This window comes from Portunus trituberculatus, chromosome 5 (genome assembly GCF_017591435.1).
Source record: "Portunus trituberculatus isolate SZX2019 chromosome 5, ASM1759143v1, whole genome shotgun sequence".
In the NCBI taxonomy this organism is placed as follows: Eukaryota; Metazoa; Arthropoda; class Malacostraca; order Decapoda; family Portunidae; genus Portunus; species Portunus trituberculatus.
Genome location: NC_059259.1, coordinates 986809 through 1008074, shown reverse-complemented (window position 1 = coordinate 1008074; position 21266 = coordinate 986809). Strand labels below are relative to the sequence as shown.

Sequence of the window (21266 nt, the reverse complement as noted above, 5' to 3'; positions counted from 1 at the left end):
TATATATATATATATATATATATATATATATATATATATATATATATATATATATATACATATATATATATATATATATATATATATATATATATATATATATATATATATATATATATATATATATATATATATATATATATATATAGATATATGTATATATATATATATATATATATATATATATATATATATATATATATATATATATATGTGTGTCTATCTGTCTGTATGTATGTATGTCTGTATGTATGTATGTATGTATACATATGTATGTATGTATGTATGTATGTATGTATGTATATGTGTAGTATATATAGTATATGTATATATGTATATATATATATATATATATATATATATATATATATATATATATATATATATATATATATATATATATATATATATATATATATATATATATATATATATATATATATATATATATATATATATATATATATATATATATATATATATATATATATATATATATATATATATATATATATATATATATATATATATATATATATATATATATATATATATATATATATATATATATATATATATATATATATATATATATATATATATATATATATATATATATATATATATATATATATATATATATATATATATATATATATATATATATATATATATATATATATATATATATATATATATATATATATATATATATATATATATATTTTAATTAAAAATTTCTTAAATTATTTTCATTTTATTCTTTCTTTTAAAAATTTTTTAAAAATTTTTATATAAAACCACCCAATTTTCCCCCTTTAAAAAAAAAAAAAAAAAAAACAACCCACAAAATTTACTTTAAACCAAAAAAAAAATTAAAAACAATTTTTATTATTCACAAAAAAAATTTTTTCAAAACCAACCCCCCAAAAACCCCCACCAAAAATTTAACCCTTATCTTTTCCCTTTATTTCCCCCCCCTTTCCCCCCAACCCCCAAACTAACTTTTTTTTAAATTTTTTTAAATTTATTAATTAAATTTTTTTTTTTTTTTATAAATTTTGTTTAATTTTTTTAAATTTTTATTTTCTTAATTTTGAAGGTTGATGGGTCCCTTTAGGTTTAAAAATTTTTTTTTTTTTAAAATTTTTTAAATATTTATAAATTTTTAAATTTTTTTTAATTTCCTACATTTCCTTTTAAAAAAAATTTAATTTTCCCACCTTTCCTTACTTTTAATCTTCTTGTTTTCTAAAGTTTTTAATCTTCCTCAAAAAAAAATTTTTAAAATTTTTAATTAAATTTTATTATTTATATTTTAAATTATTTTTTTTTAAAATTTATTAAATTTTAAATTTTTTTTTAAATAAATTAAAAAATTTTTTGATAATCTGGAAAATTATTTTTTAAATTTTATTTTTTTTTAATTTTTTTTTTTTTCCCTTTTTTTTCCCTGGTAAGACCCACTTTTTAAATCATTTAAATTTTTCCTAGGGTTTTGGATTTTTTAAAATGCCTTAAAAACTTTTTCCAAATTAAATATTTTATAACTTTAACATTTTTCCCTCCCAAAGAAAAACCCTTTTAAATAACAACACGAAAAGAGCCACCGCCCTTTGAATTTTTTCTAAATTTTCTATTTGGGAAAAAATTATAGTTTTTCCAATTGCTAAAAACTTTTCCTCCATCTATAACTTTGGGCACCCTTCCGCAATTTCCCCCAGGCACTGAGGATGTGAATGTAGTTTTTTTCTTACTTATGTCAGCTTATTTTAAAGTACTTTCCTTCACGATATAAAATAATTATAACTATGGAACTATTTACCCATCCCAAACCGCAAGGAAACCTCTTTATAGGTATGTTATTTTTTTTAGCAACACTGTAAAATATGTATGCCACGTTTCTTGCCAGGCTTATGAATATATTATCAATAATAAGTTTACTGTTCTCTCATACGTTGTAATAATAAGGTTAAATGCGTATGTATATTTGCTGACCATATTGGCTAAAGTTTTACTAATATTAGAACTCTGCTGCATCGCTGGCTATGAGACATGTGGCACCACTGTACAGCGGGAATTCCCCAACACAGCCGCACCAAATCCACATCGTTGGAGGAGCAGGACTATAGTACTGAATGCTGCGGTGCATGAGACCACAGAGAGCAACCACACTACTTCATGTTTAATTGCCACACTCCTAGATTTGTAGGGACGACACTACCACAAGTGTACAACAAAAAAGACATTAGTTTCACTCTTGATAAGGCGAGAATAGTGGGAAATGGTTGGCGAGAGTAAATGTGGGGGAAAAAGATCAATCAGTGAATGTTGGATGATCTTGTATGGGTGAAAAAGGAAAAGATTAGCTCTTCCATAGAAAGAAAACTTGGTGTTAAGTGGATTGGGTCTTACAACATGAAGAAATTGGCTCAGAGAGGAGTGTCATATTATCTGGAAAATACATTTACTGGTGACACAATCCACCGTGCCTCAGATAAAATAAAGCGATTCGTGGGTGACGAAGGTTACATAGTAGACATGACCGAAATCGTGTTACCCTCTGAGGATGAGGATGATATAGAGGAACTGCGTGGAGCACGACAACACAGGCCTGTGAGACGTTACGTCGAGGAGTGTTAAATAGGGATCAGTACATAGACCCCTGAGTTAAGTAAGGATCCTGGGGGAACTCTTTTGCAGCCTGAATGGAGATACACAGCTGAGACACTGCAGAGCTGGTACACTGGCCCTACAGCTGTAGCAGAGATCACCGCGGTCCTGGAGGCTGCGAAGTGTTTTTTTTTTTTTTTTTTTTTACGTAGGGAAGAGGGCCAGCCAAGGGCAAAAAAAAGAAAGTTAGAAAAAAGCCCACTTGAGCGCTGGCTCTCCATAGAGAAAAAAAGTGCCAAAACCGTCAGCCAGAATTAGGGGAGCAAATGCCTCGATACCTCCCTCTTAAAAGAAGACAAGTTGTAGGAATTTGGAAATACAGATGCAGGGAGGGAGTTCCAGAGTTTACCAGTGAAAGGGATGAATGATTGAGCGTACTGGTTAACTCTTGCATTAGAGAGTTGGACAGAATAGGGATGAGAGGAAGAAGAAAACCTTGTGCAGCGTGGCCGCAGGAGAAGGGGAGGCATGCAGTTAGCAAGATCAGTAGAACAGTTACCATGAAAATAGCGATAAAATATAGAAAGGGATGCAACATTTCGGCGGTGAGAAAGAGACTGAAGACAGTTAGTCAGAGGAGGGAGTTGATGAGACGAAGAGCTTTCGATTCCACCCTATCAAGCAAAGCTGTGTGACTGGAACCCCCAAACATGCGAAGAGTACTCCATACAGGGACGGATAAGGCCCTTATACAGAGTAAGCAGTTGGAGGGCGAGAAAACTGGCGGAGACGCCTCAGAACACCTAACTTCATAGAAGCTGTTTTAGCAAGAGATGAGATGTGAAGTTTCCAGTTAAGATTATGAGCAAAGGACAGACCGAGGATATTCATTGTGGAAGAGGAGACAGTTGAGTGTCATTGAAGAAGAGGGATAGTTGTCTGGAAGGTTGTGTCGAGTTGATAGATGGAGGAATTGAGTTTTGAGGCATTGAAAACTACTAGATTTTCTCTGCCCCAATCGGAAATTTTAGAAAGATCGGAAGTCAGGCGTTCCGTGGCGTCCCCGCGTGATCTGTTAATTTCCTGAAGGGTTGGACGTCTCTGAAAGAACGTGGAAAGATGTAGGGTGGTATCATCAGCGTAGGAGTGGATAGGGCAAGAAGTTTGGTTAAGAAGGTATTAATGAATAATAGAAAGAGAGTGGGTGACAGGACAGAACCCTGAGGAACACCACTATTAATAGATTTAGGAGAAGAACAGTAGCCGTCTACCACAGCAGCAATAGAGCGTTCGGAAAGGAAACATGAGATAAAGTTCAGAGAGAAGGATAGAAGCCGTAAGAGGGCAGTTTTGAAATCAAAGCTTTATGCCAGACTCTATCAAAAGCTTTTGATATGTCTAACGCAACAGCAAAAGTTTCACCGAAATCTCTAAAAAAGGATGACCAAGACTCAGTAAGGAAAACCAGAAGATCACCAGTAGAGCGACCTTGACGGAAGCCATACTGGCGATCAGACAGAAGATTGTGAAGTGACAGATGTTTGAGAACCTAGGAACTGGAAGTTCATATTATAAAAGTTAGCGAAGAGGACGCCGAGCGGTGATCACATAGCAACACCATCATGTTTAACGTACATTTTTGCGTTGGAGCCAAAGAAAAGTAGCTGCTTCTTTTGTGCATGCCTGTAGTAATGCACGCAGTGAGTCCTCTGAGATCGTGAGTTTACTCTCGCCTTCGTGGTATATGCGTTGGCAGATGTATCCTATGGTTTAATCAACAGGAATGTTAGTGAAAAGTGATTCCACGTCCATCGATGCTATGCAGTTGGAGGGGCGCTGGGACTTCAGGATGTCGATGAACTCCTCAGAAGATCTTAAGCTGTAGGATGTGGGTGTAAACGGCGCGAGGAATGCGTTGAGATGCTTGGCAAGTTTATATGTGACAGCAGGGGTTTGTTGTCACATATATATATATATATATATATATATATATATATATATATATATATATATATATATATATATATATATATATATGCACCCATATGATAATTTTTTTATTTATAATTACTGAGCGTTATAGCATTTATTATAAATCATTTATTTTCATATAATCTCTGATAATTTTTCTCTCTTTTCTTTGTGACGGTGAAACAGAAGCACTTGGGGCAATAGAACAGCAACAGCGAGTACTGGTATGGTGACAGTTTTCGTCTTGGGCGTCAACAACACTAATAAGTGGCAACAACTCATTGAAGAAGAAAGCCAAACCTACCACGACATCATTCAAGTGAACTTCATTGACTCGTACCGCAACCTGACACTGAAGACATTAACAATTTTACACTGGACTAAGACTTACTGCCCGAGTGCCTCCTGGCTCCTGAAGAGCGACGATGATGTATTTGTCAATCTTTTTCCGCTTAAAGATATTTTAACTAATCACACGCAAGCTGGTTTTGCTTGCTCTGTGAATAATTTTATAGTGTGTGTCGCGAAGAGGAAAACTGCCCTAAAAAATGGGCTGTATCATTGAAAGAGTACCAGCACAAGTCATACCCTCCCTATTGTCTCGGTTCTGCCTATGCTATCTCCTCCAATATGGTCAAAAAAATATTTGCCGATGCCAATAAAACGCATCCATTGCCAATAGAGGACGTGTACTTCACTGGGATCCTTGCTTCACGTCATATGGTTCAATATGTAGACTTGAGAAGTAGATTTTCACATAAATCCTCTATCAGTGAAAATTCGTGGAATGGTACGATCATTTTCAGTGTGATGAATAGGAAAGTCAGAAATGAATTACATTACCTTCTTTGGGATAAGATTATGAATTATAACGAAGCCATTCTCTCTCATTAGGCTTCCATAAGTTTGGCACAGAAAGCACAAAGCAACATAAGAGTTGTCATACTGCAGAAATTATCTTAACGACTACAAGGGATGTGGTGTAGTGGATAAGGTGGTGATAGCTTGAACGTGGGATCGGGCAGACGTCCACGCGTAGTCTCGAATCCAACCATATACTGCTTTGAAACTATACCCTTTGTCGAGTGGTTTAAAGTAAGCTACATGTCACCATGATACCCAGGTTCTGGGTGGTTACACCAAAGATGTGCTTGGGCCCTAATATGGGTACCATATTGGATTGGATTTTATATATCTGGCGCCGCAACAGCGGAGACGCCACTAATGGGGCGGAAGCTGAACAGCGCTTCCCCACATATACTCTTCAAGTATGCCTACAGGCGCTATAGTCTATAGCGTAAAAAAAAAAAAAAAAAAAAAAAAAAAAAAAAGCAAAAATTCGGTATTTATTTGTAAAAATCACATAAATTCTTTGAATTTTATCTTATTAGCTATCCGAACGAACGAGATAAGAAAAAAGATTTACATAACATTTTGAGTAATAGCATTCCCACTTGTTCTGGAAAACTTGAACCGTAGACACACAGCCATTGGAAATAAAGAAAATAATATTGTTGGGAAAAATCTAATAAACCATATTAATCAGGATAAATTATCCTTATTTCCTCATCTGCTTTAATCCATAACTCTTTCACAAATCCAGATAAGGTTTTTCTACCATTACTTAAACTTAAACTGTACATACCTGCAATTCAGAGAGAATAAAAGGCTTCATTCTCTCCATTCTGACAATGTTACTGCTTCTTGGGAACCACGTTGGTGTGCTGTTGAATGGAGTTGCTAGTTCTACATATTGTACATTTTCACTTATTTCACATGGTTTTCAGAGTATTCTGTGCTGTATAATGGTTGGCTTTCCTTAAATAAGCAATGTTACGTATAGTCAGTGTGTAAATCGGATACATTTAATTGCTTTGATTGGTTATAGTACATGAATCTTAATGCTTTATTTAGACAGGTTTGCATTTTTCTTTTGTGTGTTTGTGAGGTCAAGCAAATAAGTATTGGTGGATATAGTCCAGTTTGCTATGTCGTAGATACCACGTTCGTTTTAAATTTTTGGGGATTAGTTAAACTATACATTTTTTGAAAGTTTAGAACCAGAGGAATCCCAAAAGCAATCTTTCCATTTTTTTTTTAAATCGCTATGGTGGTCAAAATGGACGTCAAACTGGTCACTCCGATTCCTAGTATTTTTGGCAGGATCTCGAATGCTGCATCAGCTATGGTTCCAATGCCAGCAATGAATGCAAACCTTTAAGCATCAATGGAAGCAGTAAAGTCATCTCCAATGGCCTGAGAGAAAAAAAAAGACTAAATATGCCTACAATATCTGATAATTATGTAAAAAAATGTAATTTTCTTGCAGAATGAGTACCAGTTTCCATGCGGTTCACAATTATAATGTTAGATAAGGCAGGTTTTAACACACAACACATGAAAGTTTTTTTTTACATGGCTGTTGTGATCCCAAGACATCTCATATCAAGGAGTGAAGCCTCAAGTGACTGGGCCTTGCCAGAAGTTTAGTTACTACAAGCCAGATGATACTGAAGCAAGCCAATTAAAAGATCTGAACCTGCATCTAGAAGCTGGTGAAGCATTGTGTAGGCTGTATTTTGCAATGGATAGAATCAAATACAGCCGCCTGTGGCCACGCTACATAGATGATATGCATCAGCTAAAGGTCAAACACCCAGACACGTGGAAAGAACTGGAGGAAGGCAACATATCTGTCACCAACAATGTTATACCCTTTGTGTCTGTTGGGGCTGATCATGCCTGTGAGCACCTGAATAAACTCATGAAGGTTCATGCTGGCCTTATTGGAATCTCCAATAATTCAAATGCACGACAGCGCTTCTTCATGGCAGCTCCTGAGCTGTCCAGCCTGGCAAAGAAATTCAAGGGCCAGTTCAACATAGAAGGAAACAATCAGGCAAAGCATCATGACCTCTCTCCAGCTATTGTCCAAAGAGAACATGCAGCAGTCAGTAAAATCAAAGATGCAATATTGACTCATGGGAACCCATTTGCCGTTGAGGGTAACAGACTGTACAATCTGATAACCCATGCATACATACCAGATGAGTATGTGCCACAAATACTTAACATGGATGATAATGGACAGAGGTTGTATGAGGAATATGTTGCTGACCGAATCAATGGAAACATCAGCCTATGGAATCCTTTAAAGAAACAGAACAATAAGATGTTTACATCTGGCAATTTGAAACAGATGGTCAAGATTCGAGACAAAACCATTGACATGAAAGAAACAAAAGACCTATATGGCAGACTTATGGTCTTGGCCAGATCAAACAGAGATGTAGATCAGAAAGAAGCCATTGGCAACTATGAACTCACCCTGACGCCAAGATCACTCTTTGCTCCAGATGGGGCAATTTTGCCATGCACTGACAAGTCAAAGCTCACCCATGCTCTAGAGAAGGTCGTGTCAGATAGAGCTGTTGAAACTGGTTCACAGCCAGAAACGGAAGCTATGGAGGAGGAAAGTATGTGCCCTACCAAGAAGATTGCAGTTGTGGATGGAATGGTGCTTGTGCACAAGATGACTAAGAAACCCTCAACAGTCATCACTGTTAGAGACCTGAGCCTCAGTTTCTATGAAAGGCTGATGACCCTTACACAGGAATTTGATGAAATCATTCTGGTTTTCGACACATACAAGTCAAATTCCCTGAAGAATGCAACAAGACAGAAGAGACTCCAAGGGAAGGATCCAGTTCAGTACCAAGTAAGAGAGTAGGTTCCTATCACATGACAAGACGAAGGCTGACCTGACAGAATACCTGGCAAGAAAGACACTTGATTACAGCAAAGACTCTTCCAAGCTGATCATCACTTCAGCATCTGGAGTAACCAGAAGTAACAAAGATGTTGGAATCTTTGATGACAATAACCACGAGGAAGCAGACACATTAATGATATGTCTAGCAGTATCTGCATCAAGAAGAAACCAAGGTGATATACAGCTGAGATTCTTCTCCCCTGACACTGATGTGTTTGTACTGGCAATTGCCAACTATGATTTGCTGCCTAAGTATACATCTATCTCAATGGTGTCTGGGATCCTACAGATCCAGCCTTTCTGGGATACTCTTGGTAACAAGAAGGCAAAGGCATTACCAGCTTTCCATGCCTTTTCTGGTGCAGACAATACAGGAAGATTTGCAGGAATAGGCAAGGCCACATGGCTGAAAATTTATCTATTAGCTGATGATGATATCATTGAAGCTCTGAGGATGCTAGGCAATGACAGTGAAGTTACAGAGAAATGGCAGAAGAGTTTGGCTAGATTTGTGTGTGCAGCTTATTCTCCAAAAGGAATCAACATCAGAAGTATTCCAGAGCTGAGATGGCACATGTTCTGCAAATACATGGCAGACAGTGACAAGCTTCCCCCAACAGTTGGTGCCCTCAAGCAACACATTCTGAGGGCCCATGCTCAGGCTCGTGTCTGGGACCAGGCAGCCATCCCACAACAAGAACTGTTGGATCCACTAGAGAATGGCTATTACAAAGATAACAAAGGTATTTATTAATTTATTATTTATAGAAAAAAATCCTTTTAGAATACAATACATAGTTATCTCACAGCTACTTTACACTATTGTGCCTTTCAAGAGAGTTTATATACATTGTATATTATTATATTTACGGAACATGATAACAAGTATGATGTCATACTATTATATTTTGACAGGTATGATGAAACCCATTACCACAGAAGTTCCTCCTGCACCCGAGGCCATTATTGAGATGGTGAGATGTCACTGCAAGAGCGACTGTTCTTCACAGAGATGCTCCTGTCGATCAAAGAACTTGCGGTGCACTGATCTTTGTCTCTGTACTAACCAGTGTGAAAATGATGAAGATTCACAAGCTGATATTCATGGTTCAGATGACAGTGATAGTGATAATGATGAATGAGACTATACTTTCAGGAAAGACTACCTATACTGTTCCTATTTCAGACATTAAATTGTGTTTTACGAATGACACATTTATAAGCAAAGATTTACGTCGGTTACATGTTAAGATATCAATCGTTTGATGCTCAATTTTATAATTTTTCATACTGGATATACCATGTATACATTGCTTACATATTAAACAGGTAAATTTTTTCATTTCCATTGAATCTTGGTGCCTGATCATACAATGTAATGCTTCAAAGTGAAGATTTATAGGCCATGATTAGATAAAAACTTCATTTTTGACGCTCTTATTTAAAAATCCAAGATGGCTGCCACAGACCCCTGGGAAAAAATGGAAAGAATGTTTTTTGTATTCTATGCATCCTAAGGATTCCAAAAATGTATAGTTTAGCAAATCCCCCAAAATTAAAAACGAAAATACATAGTGAACTGGACTAATAAGTTGTGACGGATTTTAAATGTCTTCATTAGTGTTGTTTATATATTCTGTCAAGTTACTGAATTTTCTTAGTTGTGGTAGTTTGCCATTCTCCTTGTTTATTGTTTTTTCTCTTTATGACCAACGAAACCAATTGAAGTCACAATTAGTTCAAGAAATTCGTGACGAGAGGACTGGCTCACTAAAAGGACACTGGCCAAACTTCAGGCAGGCTTACTGGAAGAGGAGCAGGAGAAGGAGCAGGTGATGGTGTTTTCCTGAATTACTTGTTTATATTTCGTTGTCACTAACATTGATTTGCTTTGCTTTTAGTTGTGCTATTGGTATGATTTGAAGTTTTCTTTGGTAGTTTTAATTTTACATTTCTTCTCAAATTTACTCTTCCTTTCCATTTGTTTTCAACCCTTAATTTCATCATTAGTTCTGATATACTGGATAAAATTATTACTTGGGTAACATCGACAGCATACATTGCATCTAAGCAGCTTTGTTCAGGAGAGAGAGAGAGAGAGAGAGAGAGAGAGAGAGAGAGAGAGAGAGAGAGAGAGAGAGAGAGAGGCCTGACTCACTCTTGTACCTGACTGAGACCTTAGACAACCTGATGATGGCACACAGCTGCAGCCACGTGTTGATTGTGTGGGATCTCAATCACCACTTGGAAAGAGACGCCTACGAAAATCTCCTGGAGGTGCAGGGTCTGACAGATCATGTCACCTTCCCCACACATGAACGAGGAGGGACATTAGACCCTGTCATCTCAGACTACCAGGAGGACAAGCTTCAGTGTCATCAGCTGGGGCTCGTGGGCAGCTCTGATCATCACGCTGTACTGACACAGCTGGAAGTGGGCGTGGCTCAGGACGAGGCCACCACCCGCACCATCTGGCTGTGGAACAAAGCAGACTGGGCTTCCCTGCGCCGCGACCTGACCCACACCCCATGGGCCACTCTGCTACAGGGAGGAGCAGAGAGTGAAGCACTTGCACTCACCTCTCACCTTCTCGCCCTCCAGAGACGCCACGTCCCACACAGGGAATACACCACCAGATCGACGGATCAGCCATGGTTTGGCTACCGTTGCCGTGTTGCTGCCGAGGCAAAGTATGCTGCCTGGCTCCGCTACAAGAGGAACCCGACTCGGCGCAACAAGGACCTGCACAGGGCTGCATGCAGGAGGATGGTGGTAACCAGCAAGTGGGCCTTAAAAAAGTGGGAGGAAAGCCTGCGCCGGAAACTGTGTGGCACTGGCGTAGGAAACAAAACTTGGTGGTCCCTTGTTAAGGACAAACAGGAACTGGCCACCAAGAATCCATCCCTCCCTCAGCAAGCAGGACGGTACTGTCGCCACCAGCAGTAAGGAGAGGGCACAGTTGCTGGCTTCCTTGTTTGCTGGAAAAATGAAGGTGGGAATCCACAGCAGCCACCGCCTCAGCTGGTCCAGCAATGTGAGAAGACTGTCACCATGGTGGAGGTGACGCATCAGCAGGTGAAGCGATTATTGCGGGGCTGGACACACAGAAAGCCACCGGCCCTGATGACATCAGCCCGCACCTGCTGAAGCGATGCTCCCAGGAACTGGCTGCCCCTCTCACCCAAGTCTTCACAACTTGTGTACGGGAAAACGTCTGGCCTTCAGTGTGGAAGGAGGCTCGAGTAGTTCCTGCACACAAAAAGCTCCAGGACGGACCCAAAAAACTACAGACCCATATCCCTGTTGTCAGTGGTGGGTAAAGTGTTTGAGAGGGTCGTGGCAGAGGTGGTGTGTAGCCATCTCAAGGACAATGCCCTCCTCTCAGACCAACAGTTTGGGTTCAGACCTGAAGGTCAAGCTCCGACCTAATGATGCTCCTCACCAGGCAGTGGCAGGACGCCCTCGACGACGGCAAGGACACTATAGTGGTTGCTTTGGACATAGCAGGAGCTTTTGATAAAGTATGGCACAACGGATTACTAGAAAAGCTCCGTGCTAAAGGTTTCCAGGGTGGCTTGTTACGACTCCTAGGGAATTACCTGCAGGACAGAAGCCTGAAGGTGGTAGTCAACGGGCAAATATCTGATTCCCTGCCTGTGGAGGTATTAGTGCCACAAGGTTCAGTTCTTGGCCCACTCTTTTGGAATATCTACGTGGAGGACCTTCTCCAGCTACTGCCAGGAGTCACAGCCTATGCCGATGACTGCACCCTCTCCTATACCTATCCACGCCAGGACAGTGGGCGGGCTGCTGAGACCAACAATCAGCAGCTACGAGTGATAGAGGAGTGGGGTGCTCGCTGGCAAGTGACATTTACCCTGGATCCGGTATTATTCCAGTGCTTCACCACATCCCACTAGGTGTTTTTTACCCACCTCATGAGATAGAGCTCCTCATTATGAGTATTTTGAATCCCATATTTATAAGGCGCAACCTATTTATAATGGCGATACCGAATTTAAAAGATTTAATCGTATTTTTGGCGATCTCACTCCCGAGTCAATAGATAAAAGAAAAACGTTTAATATTTCATGGAAAGCACACCACTAAAAAAAAGAGAGAGAGAGAGAGAGAGAGAGGGGGGGGGGAAAGCTACCAAAGAAAAGAATACACTCAACAAAATACACTCACGAAATGCACACACACACACACACACACATTAGTGTGTAACAAATTTATTGAGTTTCTACTCTAGAGTAGTTGATAAAGTACAAGAAAGAGAGGGATGGATTGATTGTATTTATTTAGATTTTAAAAAGGCGTTTGATAAAGTGCCACATGAAAGATTACTATGGAAGTTATAGAAGGGTGGCTTAAAAGGAAGCACACTGAGATGGATGGAAAATTACTTGAATCGGAGAGAAATAAGGACGATAGTTAAAGATATGAAGTCCAAGTGGAGACCAGTACACAGCGGAGTGCCACAGGTGTCAGTATTGGCGCCAATATTTTTCCTCATATATATTAACGACATGCCAGAAGGAGTGAACAGCTACATAAATCTGTTTGCGGACGATGCGAAACGATGCAGAGTCATAAAACAGAAAGAGGATTGTGAAATACTGCACGAAGACTTAAACAAGATCTGGAAATGGAGTAAAAATGGGAGATGGAATTCAATGTGGACAAAAGCCATGTCATGGAAATGGGAAAAGTGAAAGACGACCAGTGGGAATCTATAAGATGGGAGATGGAGTAGAACTAGAAAAAGTAAAAAGGAAAAGGACTTGGGAGTGACAATGGAAGAAAACAATCAACTGGTAAGCCATATTGATAGAATTTTCAGAGAGACATAATTTGCTAAGGAATATTGGATTAGCATTTCACTATATTGACAGAAATGATGAAGAAATTGATAAGTACTAAAATAAGACCCAGATTGGAATATGCAGGAGTTGTGTGGAACCCCCATAAAAGAAACACATAAGAAATTGGAGAGACTACAAAAATGGCTACAAGAATGGTTCCAGAATTTAAAGGGATGACATATGAGGAGAGACTAAAAGCTATGGATCTACCAACCCTGGAACAGAGAAGAGAGATAGGGGATCTGATGACAAGTTTATAAATTGATTAACGGAATGGATCAAGTGAATTATGAGAAACTAACCCTGAGAGAAGAATATGACACTAGAAGCACAAGATCGCATAGTAAGAAACTCAGGAAGGAAAGATGTCTGAGAGATGTTAACAAATATAGTTACCCGCAAAGATGTGTTGAGACTTGGAAAATTTTGAGTGAGGAAGTGGTATCAACAACGAGTGTGCATAGTTTTAAAGAGAAATTGGATAAGTGTAGATATGGAGACGGGGCCACACGAGCATAAAGCCCAGGCCCTGTAAAACTACAACTAGGTAAATATATACTCGTAAACACACACACACACGCACACACACACAGGAACCACAAAGTACAAGAAATGAGGCAAACCACAAAGAGAAAATGTACAGGAATCTCAAGACGTGAGAAAGGTAAGCTGAGAGAGAGAGAGAGAGAGAGAGAGAGAGAGAGAGAGAGAGAGAGAGAGAGAGAGAGTGAAGATGTACCCCAAGGAATATACAGAGAGGAAGTTTTGGTGTGGGTTAAAGTTTGGAGGACAGTGACGGTGCTGCCATCTGTTGGAAGCGAGTAATTTCATAGAAAACGTTATTAGGAGTAACTTAAAATTTCACCCATGCTCCCTCCCCCTCCCCTTATTTGTCCCTGCATTCTCTCGCGGTTATGAACTTATAAGGCAAATAAAACATGTTTATATATATATATATATATATATATATATATATATATATATATATATATATATATATATATATATGCGTTTTCTGCCCTCTTCCACCTGGACCACACCATACTCCTTACTTGAATCGCCTACGTCTGTCTTGTGACCACTTCTGCCCTTGGTGTAGGACTACCCTGAGGCCATGGAACATTTCCTGCTTTAATGCCCACGCCTCCTCTCTCAACATACTGGATTACGCTCCCGGCTCTCCGCCCTGGCCATCACAACACTCGACCTGCCCACCCTCTTGGCGGCCTCAGGCGTCCACCTTTCCTAGCAATCTGCTGTTCTTCGCCTTACTTGTGTCTTCTTGAGGGACCGGCCAGCACGCCTGTGATACCCACACAGGACTACCCCAGGGCTCATAAGGATTCAAAAGAGGTCACGAAAATCTATGGATCCTTATGAGTCCTGGGGTATTCTTGTGTGGGTATCACAGGCGTGGCAGCTGGCCGGTCTTCCTCAAGAAGGCACAAGTAAGGCGAAGGACAGCAGGTAGCTAGGAAAGGTGGACGCCTGAGGCCGCCAGGAGGGTGGGCAGGTTGAGTGTTGTGATGGCCAGGGCGGAGAGCCGGAGCGTAATGCAGTATGTTGAGAGAGGAGGCGTGGGCATTGAAGCAGGAAATGTTCCATGGCCTCAGGGTAGTCCTACACCAAGGGCAGAAGGGGTCACAACTCACAAGACTGACGTAGGCGATGCAAGTGAGCACTGAGCGTGGTGTGGCCCAGGCGGAGGCGGGCAATGGTTGAAGTGCCTTGCGCTCCTTCCCGTGACTGACTGACTGTTTGAATCTTGTAACGGCGCTCATCTTCCCCCGCTGATGGATCCCCCCATCCCTCACACCCTTACTGCCTACGACCCACGCGCCATCTGTTGGAAGCGAGGTTCCCTAATCAATTCCTCCAGCCTACCCATTGAACCCGTATATCCTCCCTAGAATCCTTGATGTACCCAGTATTAGAACGTGTGTGTGTGTGTGTGTGTGTGTGTGTGTGTGTGTTTTCACCAAGGCCTGATCACGAGTGGACTTGGAACCACCAGCCGTAAAGGCCCTATCACACTGGCCTATGATACGCGGAACCAGGAACACCTGCTCCAGATAGCTGGAACTTGCCCGGGATTAGCGGAACCAAGTTGGGATGGCTTCATATCCATCCCGGTTCTCCGTATGCTATCCCAATGGAAAAGTAAATATAATATATATAATAAAAACATTTTACATGAACTAAAAAGAACGTGACTACATTTTTTCATATTGGAATATTAAATAATATTTCATCAATTTAGAAATGTAATATATATATATATATATATATATATATATATATATATATATATATATATATATATATATATATATATATATATATATATATATATTATCATGTCGATAGTTTGGGCTCATGGCAACCACCTCTGACTCCAAAGTTGCCGTCGCGCGCACGTCTCAGCTTTTCTCTAGTTTTTTTTTTTTACTTACTTTTCTTCAACAAGAGGAAGTGCAAATGCAGTTCCAGGACAAAGCACAGGTTGAGATATAAGCGGCATGGTTTTGTTCTGGTTTATTTTGATTAGGCTTTGTCTTGGTCGGTGGGCCATTTGCCTTTTATATATATATATATATATATATATATATATATATATATATATATATATATATATATATATATATATATATATATATATATATATATATATATATATATATATATATATATATATATATATATATATATATATATAGCAAGCAAGAACGCGGGCAGCTTGTGTGTGATAGTGTTCCTGGTTTCGTACCAAGAACCATGGCCCGCGTTCCACGTATCATAGGCCAGTGTGATAGCCCCTTTACCCTCTCGGTGCGAGCTCAGAGATTATTATTACCGATCTTCAGGGAGAGAGAGAGAGAGAGAGAGAGAGAGAGAGAGAGAGAGAGAGAGAGAGAGAGAGAGTGCTGCTACTACTACTACTACTACTACTACTACTACTACTACTACTACTACTACTACTACTACTACTACTACTACTACTACTACTACTACTACTACTACTACTACTAGTAATAATAATAATATAATGCAAGGCTCAGCAGCAGGACGAGGAGGTTGACGAGTACGTGGTTGTTGAGCCTCCACGCCAGGATGAGGGGGAGAAGGATGGTGTGAGTGACAGCCTGGCTGACAGCACCTCGGAGACGGCCCCGTCACTGCCAGTGATGTGCGGCCACTCTCCTGAGAGCGAGTCGGCCCAGCGCTTGTCTGGAGAGTGCGAGGCGCTGGAAGATCCTGAGCGAGAGGCTGAACAAGCTGCCTACATTGATGAAGCACTGATTGCCAAGATCTATGCTCTGATTGATGAAGAGCCAGCCAAGCCATCAGCGGCAGAGGCTCCAGGGTGTGTCGAGCAGCAAGGCAATGGCGACAAGCAGACAGAGAGCCGCGCTGCAAAACGTCGGCGAAGGAGGAAAAAGAAGAAAGTGCGGCACAATGAAGAGAACAATGGCGAAGCAGTAGTAACACCTGCCATCACACCCCCTAAGCCCGAGCCACAGAGCGTCTCCCGCAAGCCCAAAGAGCCGCGCCGGGGCAACAATTGTCGCCGTGAGGAGGAGCGTAACAGAGTGCGTCTGTCATGGCAAGAGAGCACAGTGAAGCTGGCGGTGCCGGTGCCGCCAAACAGACGGTGTCACGTCATCGGCACACGAGGGCACACGATCCGTCAGCTGCAGCAGCAGTACCCAGCCGTGCGTGTGTCCGTGCCACGCCCACAGGACCTCACGTCCCGGGAAGTAACCATCGTGGGGCCCAAGACACAGGCTGACGCCGTGGCGCTGCACATCACTCGCCGCCTGCAGGCAGTGGAGGAGAAGCTGCTCGGGGCAGAGCAGCGGCGCCAGGAGAGGAAGATTGTGGTGGTGAAGGTGGAGGTGGCACCAGCCATGCGGCGCCACGTGGTGGGTTCTGGAGGAGTGACGCTGAGGACGCTGGCTCAGGAACACCCAGCGGTCAGCGTGACGGTGCCATCCTCCAGTGACACCCACACCGCCAGTGTGACCATTAGGGGCCACGCCTTGAGGCGGCAGTGGTGGCAGACTGTGTGAGGGAGTGTGTGCAGGCTGCAGGCCAGCGGCAGCCCAACATGAGAAATCAGTGACGAGGTTAGGTTAGGTTAGGTTAGGTTAGGTTAGGTTAGGTTAGGTTAGGTTAGGCTAGGTAAGTTCAAATTGGCTGCAAATTGTCAATTACGAAGCACAATCAATGTTGTTTTCCTGCACCGTGCAGGACGCGCGTGCCCTCACACTCACTGCCCACCACTGCTGTCACCCACACACCTCACTTAATCCACATAACAAATAAACAATGCAAAACAAATGAATCAAGTAAAAATAATAAATCAAAGAATAGCGAAAAAATAAACAATTAAAAAGAAACAAAATATTGAAAAAATAGTCATAGATACTTATACACATGAAGTTAATCTATAAAATATTAAATGATCTACAGATGGAAGAAAAAATGACACCAGTAAACATATGCAGGTCAACACAATCAATGCAATACATGTGATAAATGGACAATGAAATGAAATACAGTGATAAATGCACAAGATGAACAAAGAGAAACGAAAATTACCGCCTTGTTATCTCTAATTGCTGTTATTATCATCATTATCACTAATATTATTAATAGTATCTTGAGATAAGCGGACGCCCATTTTTACCCTTCTCTGGTATGATAGTTCTGTCTCGCTGTCGTCTCTCGCCTTCTCCTCGGCTTCTCTCTGCCTCTCTGTCTCTTATACCTCGTAATATACACGCTTTAATTGACTTTTCGTCCCCCCCAACAACTTCCGGTTCTACAATGTCTATTTTCCAATATCTTAAGTAATCTCTTATCCGATCTCCAATTACAGTCTCATTTCTGTATCTTGTCCTATTTCTCCAATCCCTTTTCAGGATCCCCAAAAGCGGAGGTGCCTCTGGCGTTTTGCCTCTGGCAGTTTGGGGTATTATGTTGATTTTCTCCGAATAATTACTGTTTCCGTGTCAGAGACCCATTTCTGTGTGCTGAACGCATAACAGAGGTGATAGTGTCTGGCATGGAGGCGTACATTTCTCATTCTCTTTCACAGCCTAAACTTTCTAAACCTTGGTTTAACACAGCCTGGTCTCGTGCTATAAATGATAGAGAGGTTGCCCACAAAAGGTACTTGAGCCTTCCATCTCCTGAATCTCACGCACTTTATATTTCTTTCCGGAATCATGCCAAGTCTGTTCTTCAACTTGCCAGACATTCCTTCATTAATAGAAAAATCTTTCAAACCCAAACTTCCCTCGTGACTTCTGGCATTTGGTCAAAAGCATTTCCAATAACTTTACTTCTTCATCTTTCCCTCCTTTATTTCATCCTGATGGCACCACTGCCATCTCATCTTCTCTCAAACCTTTGCTAACAACTCCACCTTGGATGATTCTGGACTTGCTCCTGCCTCTCCTCCTCCCTCTGACTATTTCATGTATTCAATCAAAATTCTTCGCAATGATGTTTTCCATGCCCTCGCTGGCCTAAACCTTCGGAAAGCTTATGGTCCTGATGGGTCCCTCCTATTGTTCTCTAACTGTTCGTCCGTGCTTGCACCTTACCTGACCAAACTCTTTCAATATGTCTATCGACTTCTACCTTTCCTTCTTGCAGGAAGTTTGCCTACATTCAGCCTGTTACTACTAAGAGTGAAAGTTATAATCTCTTAAACTACCGTCCTATAGCTTTAATCTCTTGCTTGTCTTAAGCTTTTTAATCTATTCTAAATAGAAAGATTCTTAAACATCTGTCACTTCACAATCTTCTATCTGATCGCCAGTGTGGCTTTCGTCAAGGTCGCTCTACTGCTGACCTTCTGGATTTCCTTACTGAGTCTTGGTCATCCTCTTTTAGAGATCTCGGCGTTTGACATATCAAAACCTTTTAATAGAGTCTGGCACGAAGCTTTGATTTCCAAACTGCCCTCCTACGGCTTCTATCCTTCTCTCTGCAACTTTATCTCAAGTTTCCTTTCCGACCGTTCTATTGCTGCTGTGGTAGATGGCCACTGTTCTCCTAAATCTATTAATAGTGGTGTTCCTCAAGGTTCTGTCCTGTCAGCCACTCTCTTTCTATGATTTATTAATGATCTTAACCAAACGTCTTGCCCTATCCACTCCTACGCTGATGATACCACCCTACATCTTTCCACGTCCTTTCAGAGACGACCAACCCTTCAGGAAGTCAACAGATCACGCAGGGACGCCACAGAACGCCTGACTTCTGATCTTTCTAAGATTTCTGATTGGGGCAGAGAAAATCTAGTAGTTACCAATGCCTCAAAAACTCAATTCCTCCATCTATCAACTCGACACAACCTTCCAGACAACTATCCCCTTCTTCAATGACACTCACCAGTCTCCCTCTTACACACTAAATATTCTCAGTCTGTCCTTTACTCATAACCTTAACAGGAAACTTCACATCTCATCTCTTGCTAAAACAGTTTTTTTTCGCCAGTTTTTCTCACCTCTCCAACTACTAACTCTATACAAGGACCTTATCAGCCCCTGTATGGAGTACTCTTCGCATATTTGGAGGGGTTCCATTCTCACAGTTTTATTAGATAAGGTGGAATCAAAAGCTTTTCGTCTCATCAGCTCCCCTCCTCTGACTGTTTTCACTCTCTTTCTCACCGCCGAAATGTTGCATCTCTTTCTATCTTTTATCACTATTTTCATGCTAACTGTTCTACTTATCTTGCTAACTGCATGCCCCCTCCTCCTGCGGCCTCGCTGCACACGGCTTTCTTCTTCTTCTCATCCCTATTCTGTCCAACTCTCTAACGCAAGAGTTAACCATTCATACTTTTCTCTGGTAAACTCTGGAACTCCATGCCTGCTTCTGTATTTTCGTCTTCCTACGACTTGACTTCTTTTAAGAGAGAGTGTCGAGACATTTGTTCCTTAATTTTTGGCTAACTTTTTACTTTCCTTTTAGGGAACCAGCACTCAAGTGTTACATTTGGCTGGCTTCTCTCCAGCATAAAAAAAGAAAAATAGCGAATACCTTCTCACCAGTGTTCCACATTCAATGTCACCCTCTCTGTCGAGCACATCCTGCTTCACTGTGTGCATTATCGTGAGAAGAGGCGGCCCTTGGCAGCGTATTGCCGGGGTCACGGCCTCCCACTAACTCAGACCACCCTCATCAGTGACGAACACCCGAATGTGTTCGATAGACTGATGACTTACCTGACTGAGGCCAATGTGTATATATCATGCTATGTATTATGCACCCAATAAATACTTCAGCACTATATATATGTAAATGAAAATATGAAAGTGCATTGTGAATGTTTTCCCTCGTCATATATATACAATACGTAGTGATGCTACGTAGCCACCCTGTGTGCTTGTGAGTTGTTCCTCCCTCCACCATGGCCTGATAAAGGTGATAAAAGGACAGTAGTTATGAGATAGGAGTAGGATCCCTGTGTGAATAAAGCGTGTTTGAAAATCTGGGTGTGTACATGAAGTTAATATTTTGAAAAATTAATAAACAAATATTATAAAAAGATCAATAAATAGATAAAAACCAATAAAAAATTACATTAAGGAACCCAAACAATTGTATATATATATATATATATATATATATATATATATATATATATATATATATATATATATATATATATATATATATAGCCAAAATCAAAGAAAGTTAAAAAGAATAAAAATAAAAATGGCCTTATACCCATGACTGGGTGATGGAAAAAAAAAAAAAAAAGAAAGAAAGGAAGAAAAACCTGTCTGTCTCTTGCCGTATCTGGATGGTGGGCTTTAGTTATTCCTATGTTTTTCCCACCTCCAGCTGTCTATACACTGCATTACACAGTGTGGCGCACCCTGACGTATGGGTTTTAGTGATGGAGCTGCTTTTCTCTGGGATTCAGGGGCTAAGGTCGGGCTAAGAGTTAACCTACACACCAGGACACCGCACCACCACGCCCTTACCAGCTTGACAATTCTACGTAAGTGTACAGTGTC

The 21266-nt window shown here is 40.4% G+C and overlaps 1 protein-coding gene across 1 annotated transcript; it reads left to right on the top strand.

Annotated features, from left to right (window-relative positions):
- The first annotated feature begins 8321 nt into the window (after positions 1–8321).
- Positions 8322–9788, top strand: LOC123514692. Its single transcript, XM_045272750.1, has 2 exons — positions 8322–9099; positions 9272–9788. The coding sequence occupies exons 1-2, from the start codon at positions 8490–8492 to the stop codon at positions 9496–9498; spliced, it is 837 nt and encodes a 278-aa protein (XP_045128685.1). The 5' UTR covers positions 8322–8489; the 3' UTR covers positions 9499–9788.
- Positions 9789–21266: the final 11478 nt, after the last annotated feature.

Coding starts and splice junctions, on each gene's coding strand:
- LOC123514692 (XM_045272750.1), top strand. CDS start 8,490: ATGATATGTCTAGCAGTATCTGCATCAAGAAGAAACCAAGGTGATATA. Junction 9,100..9,271: donor CTATTACAAAGATAACAAAG/GTATTTATTAAT, acceptor ATATTTTGACAG/GTATGATGAAACCCATTACC.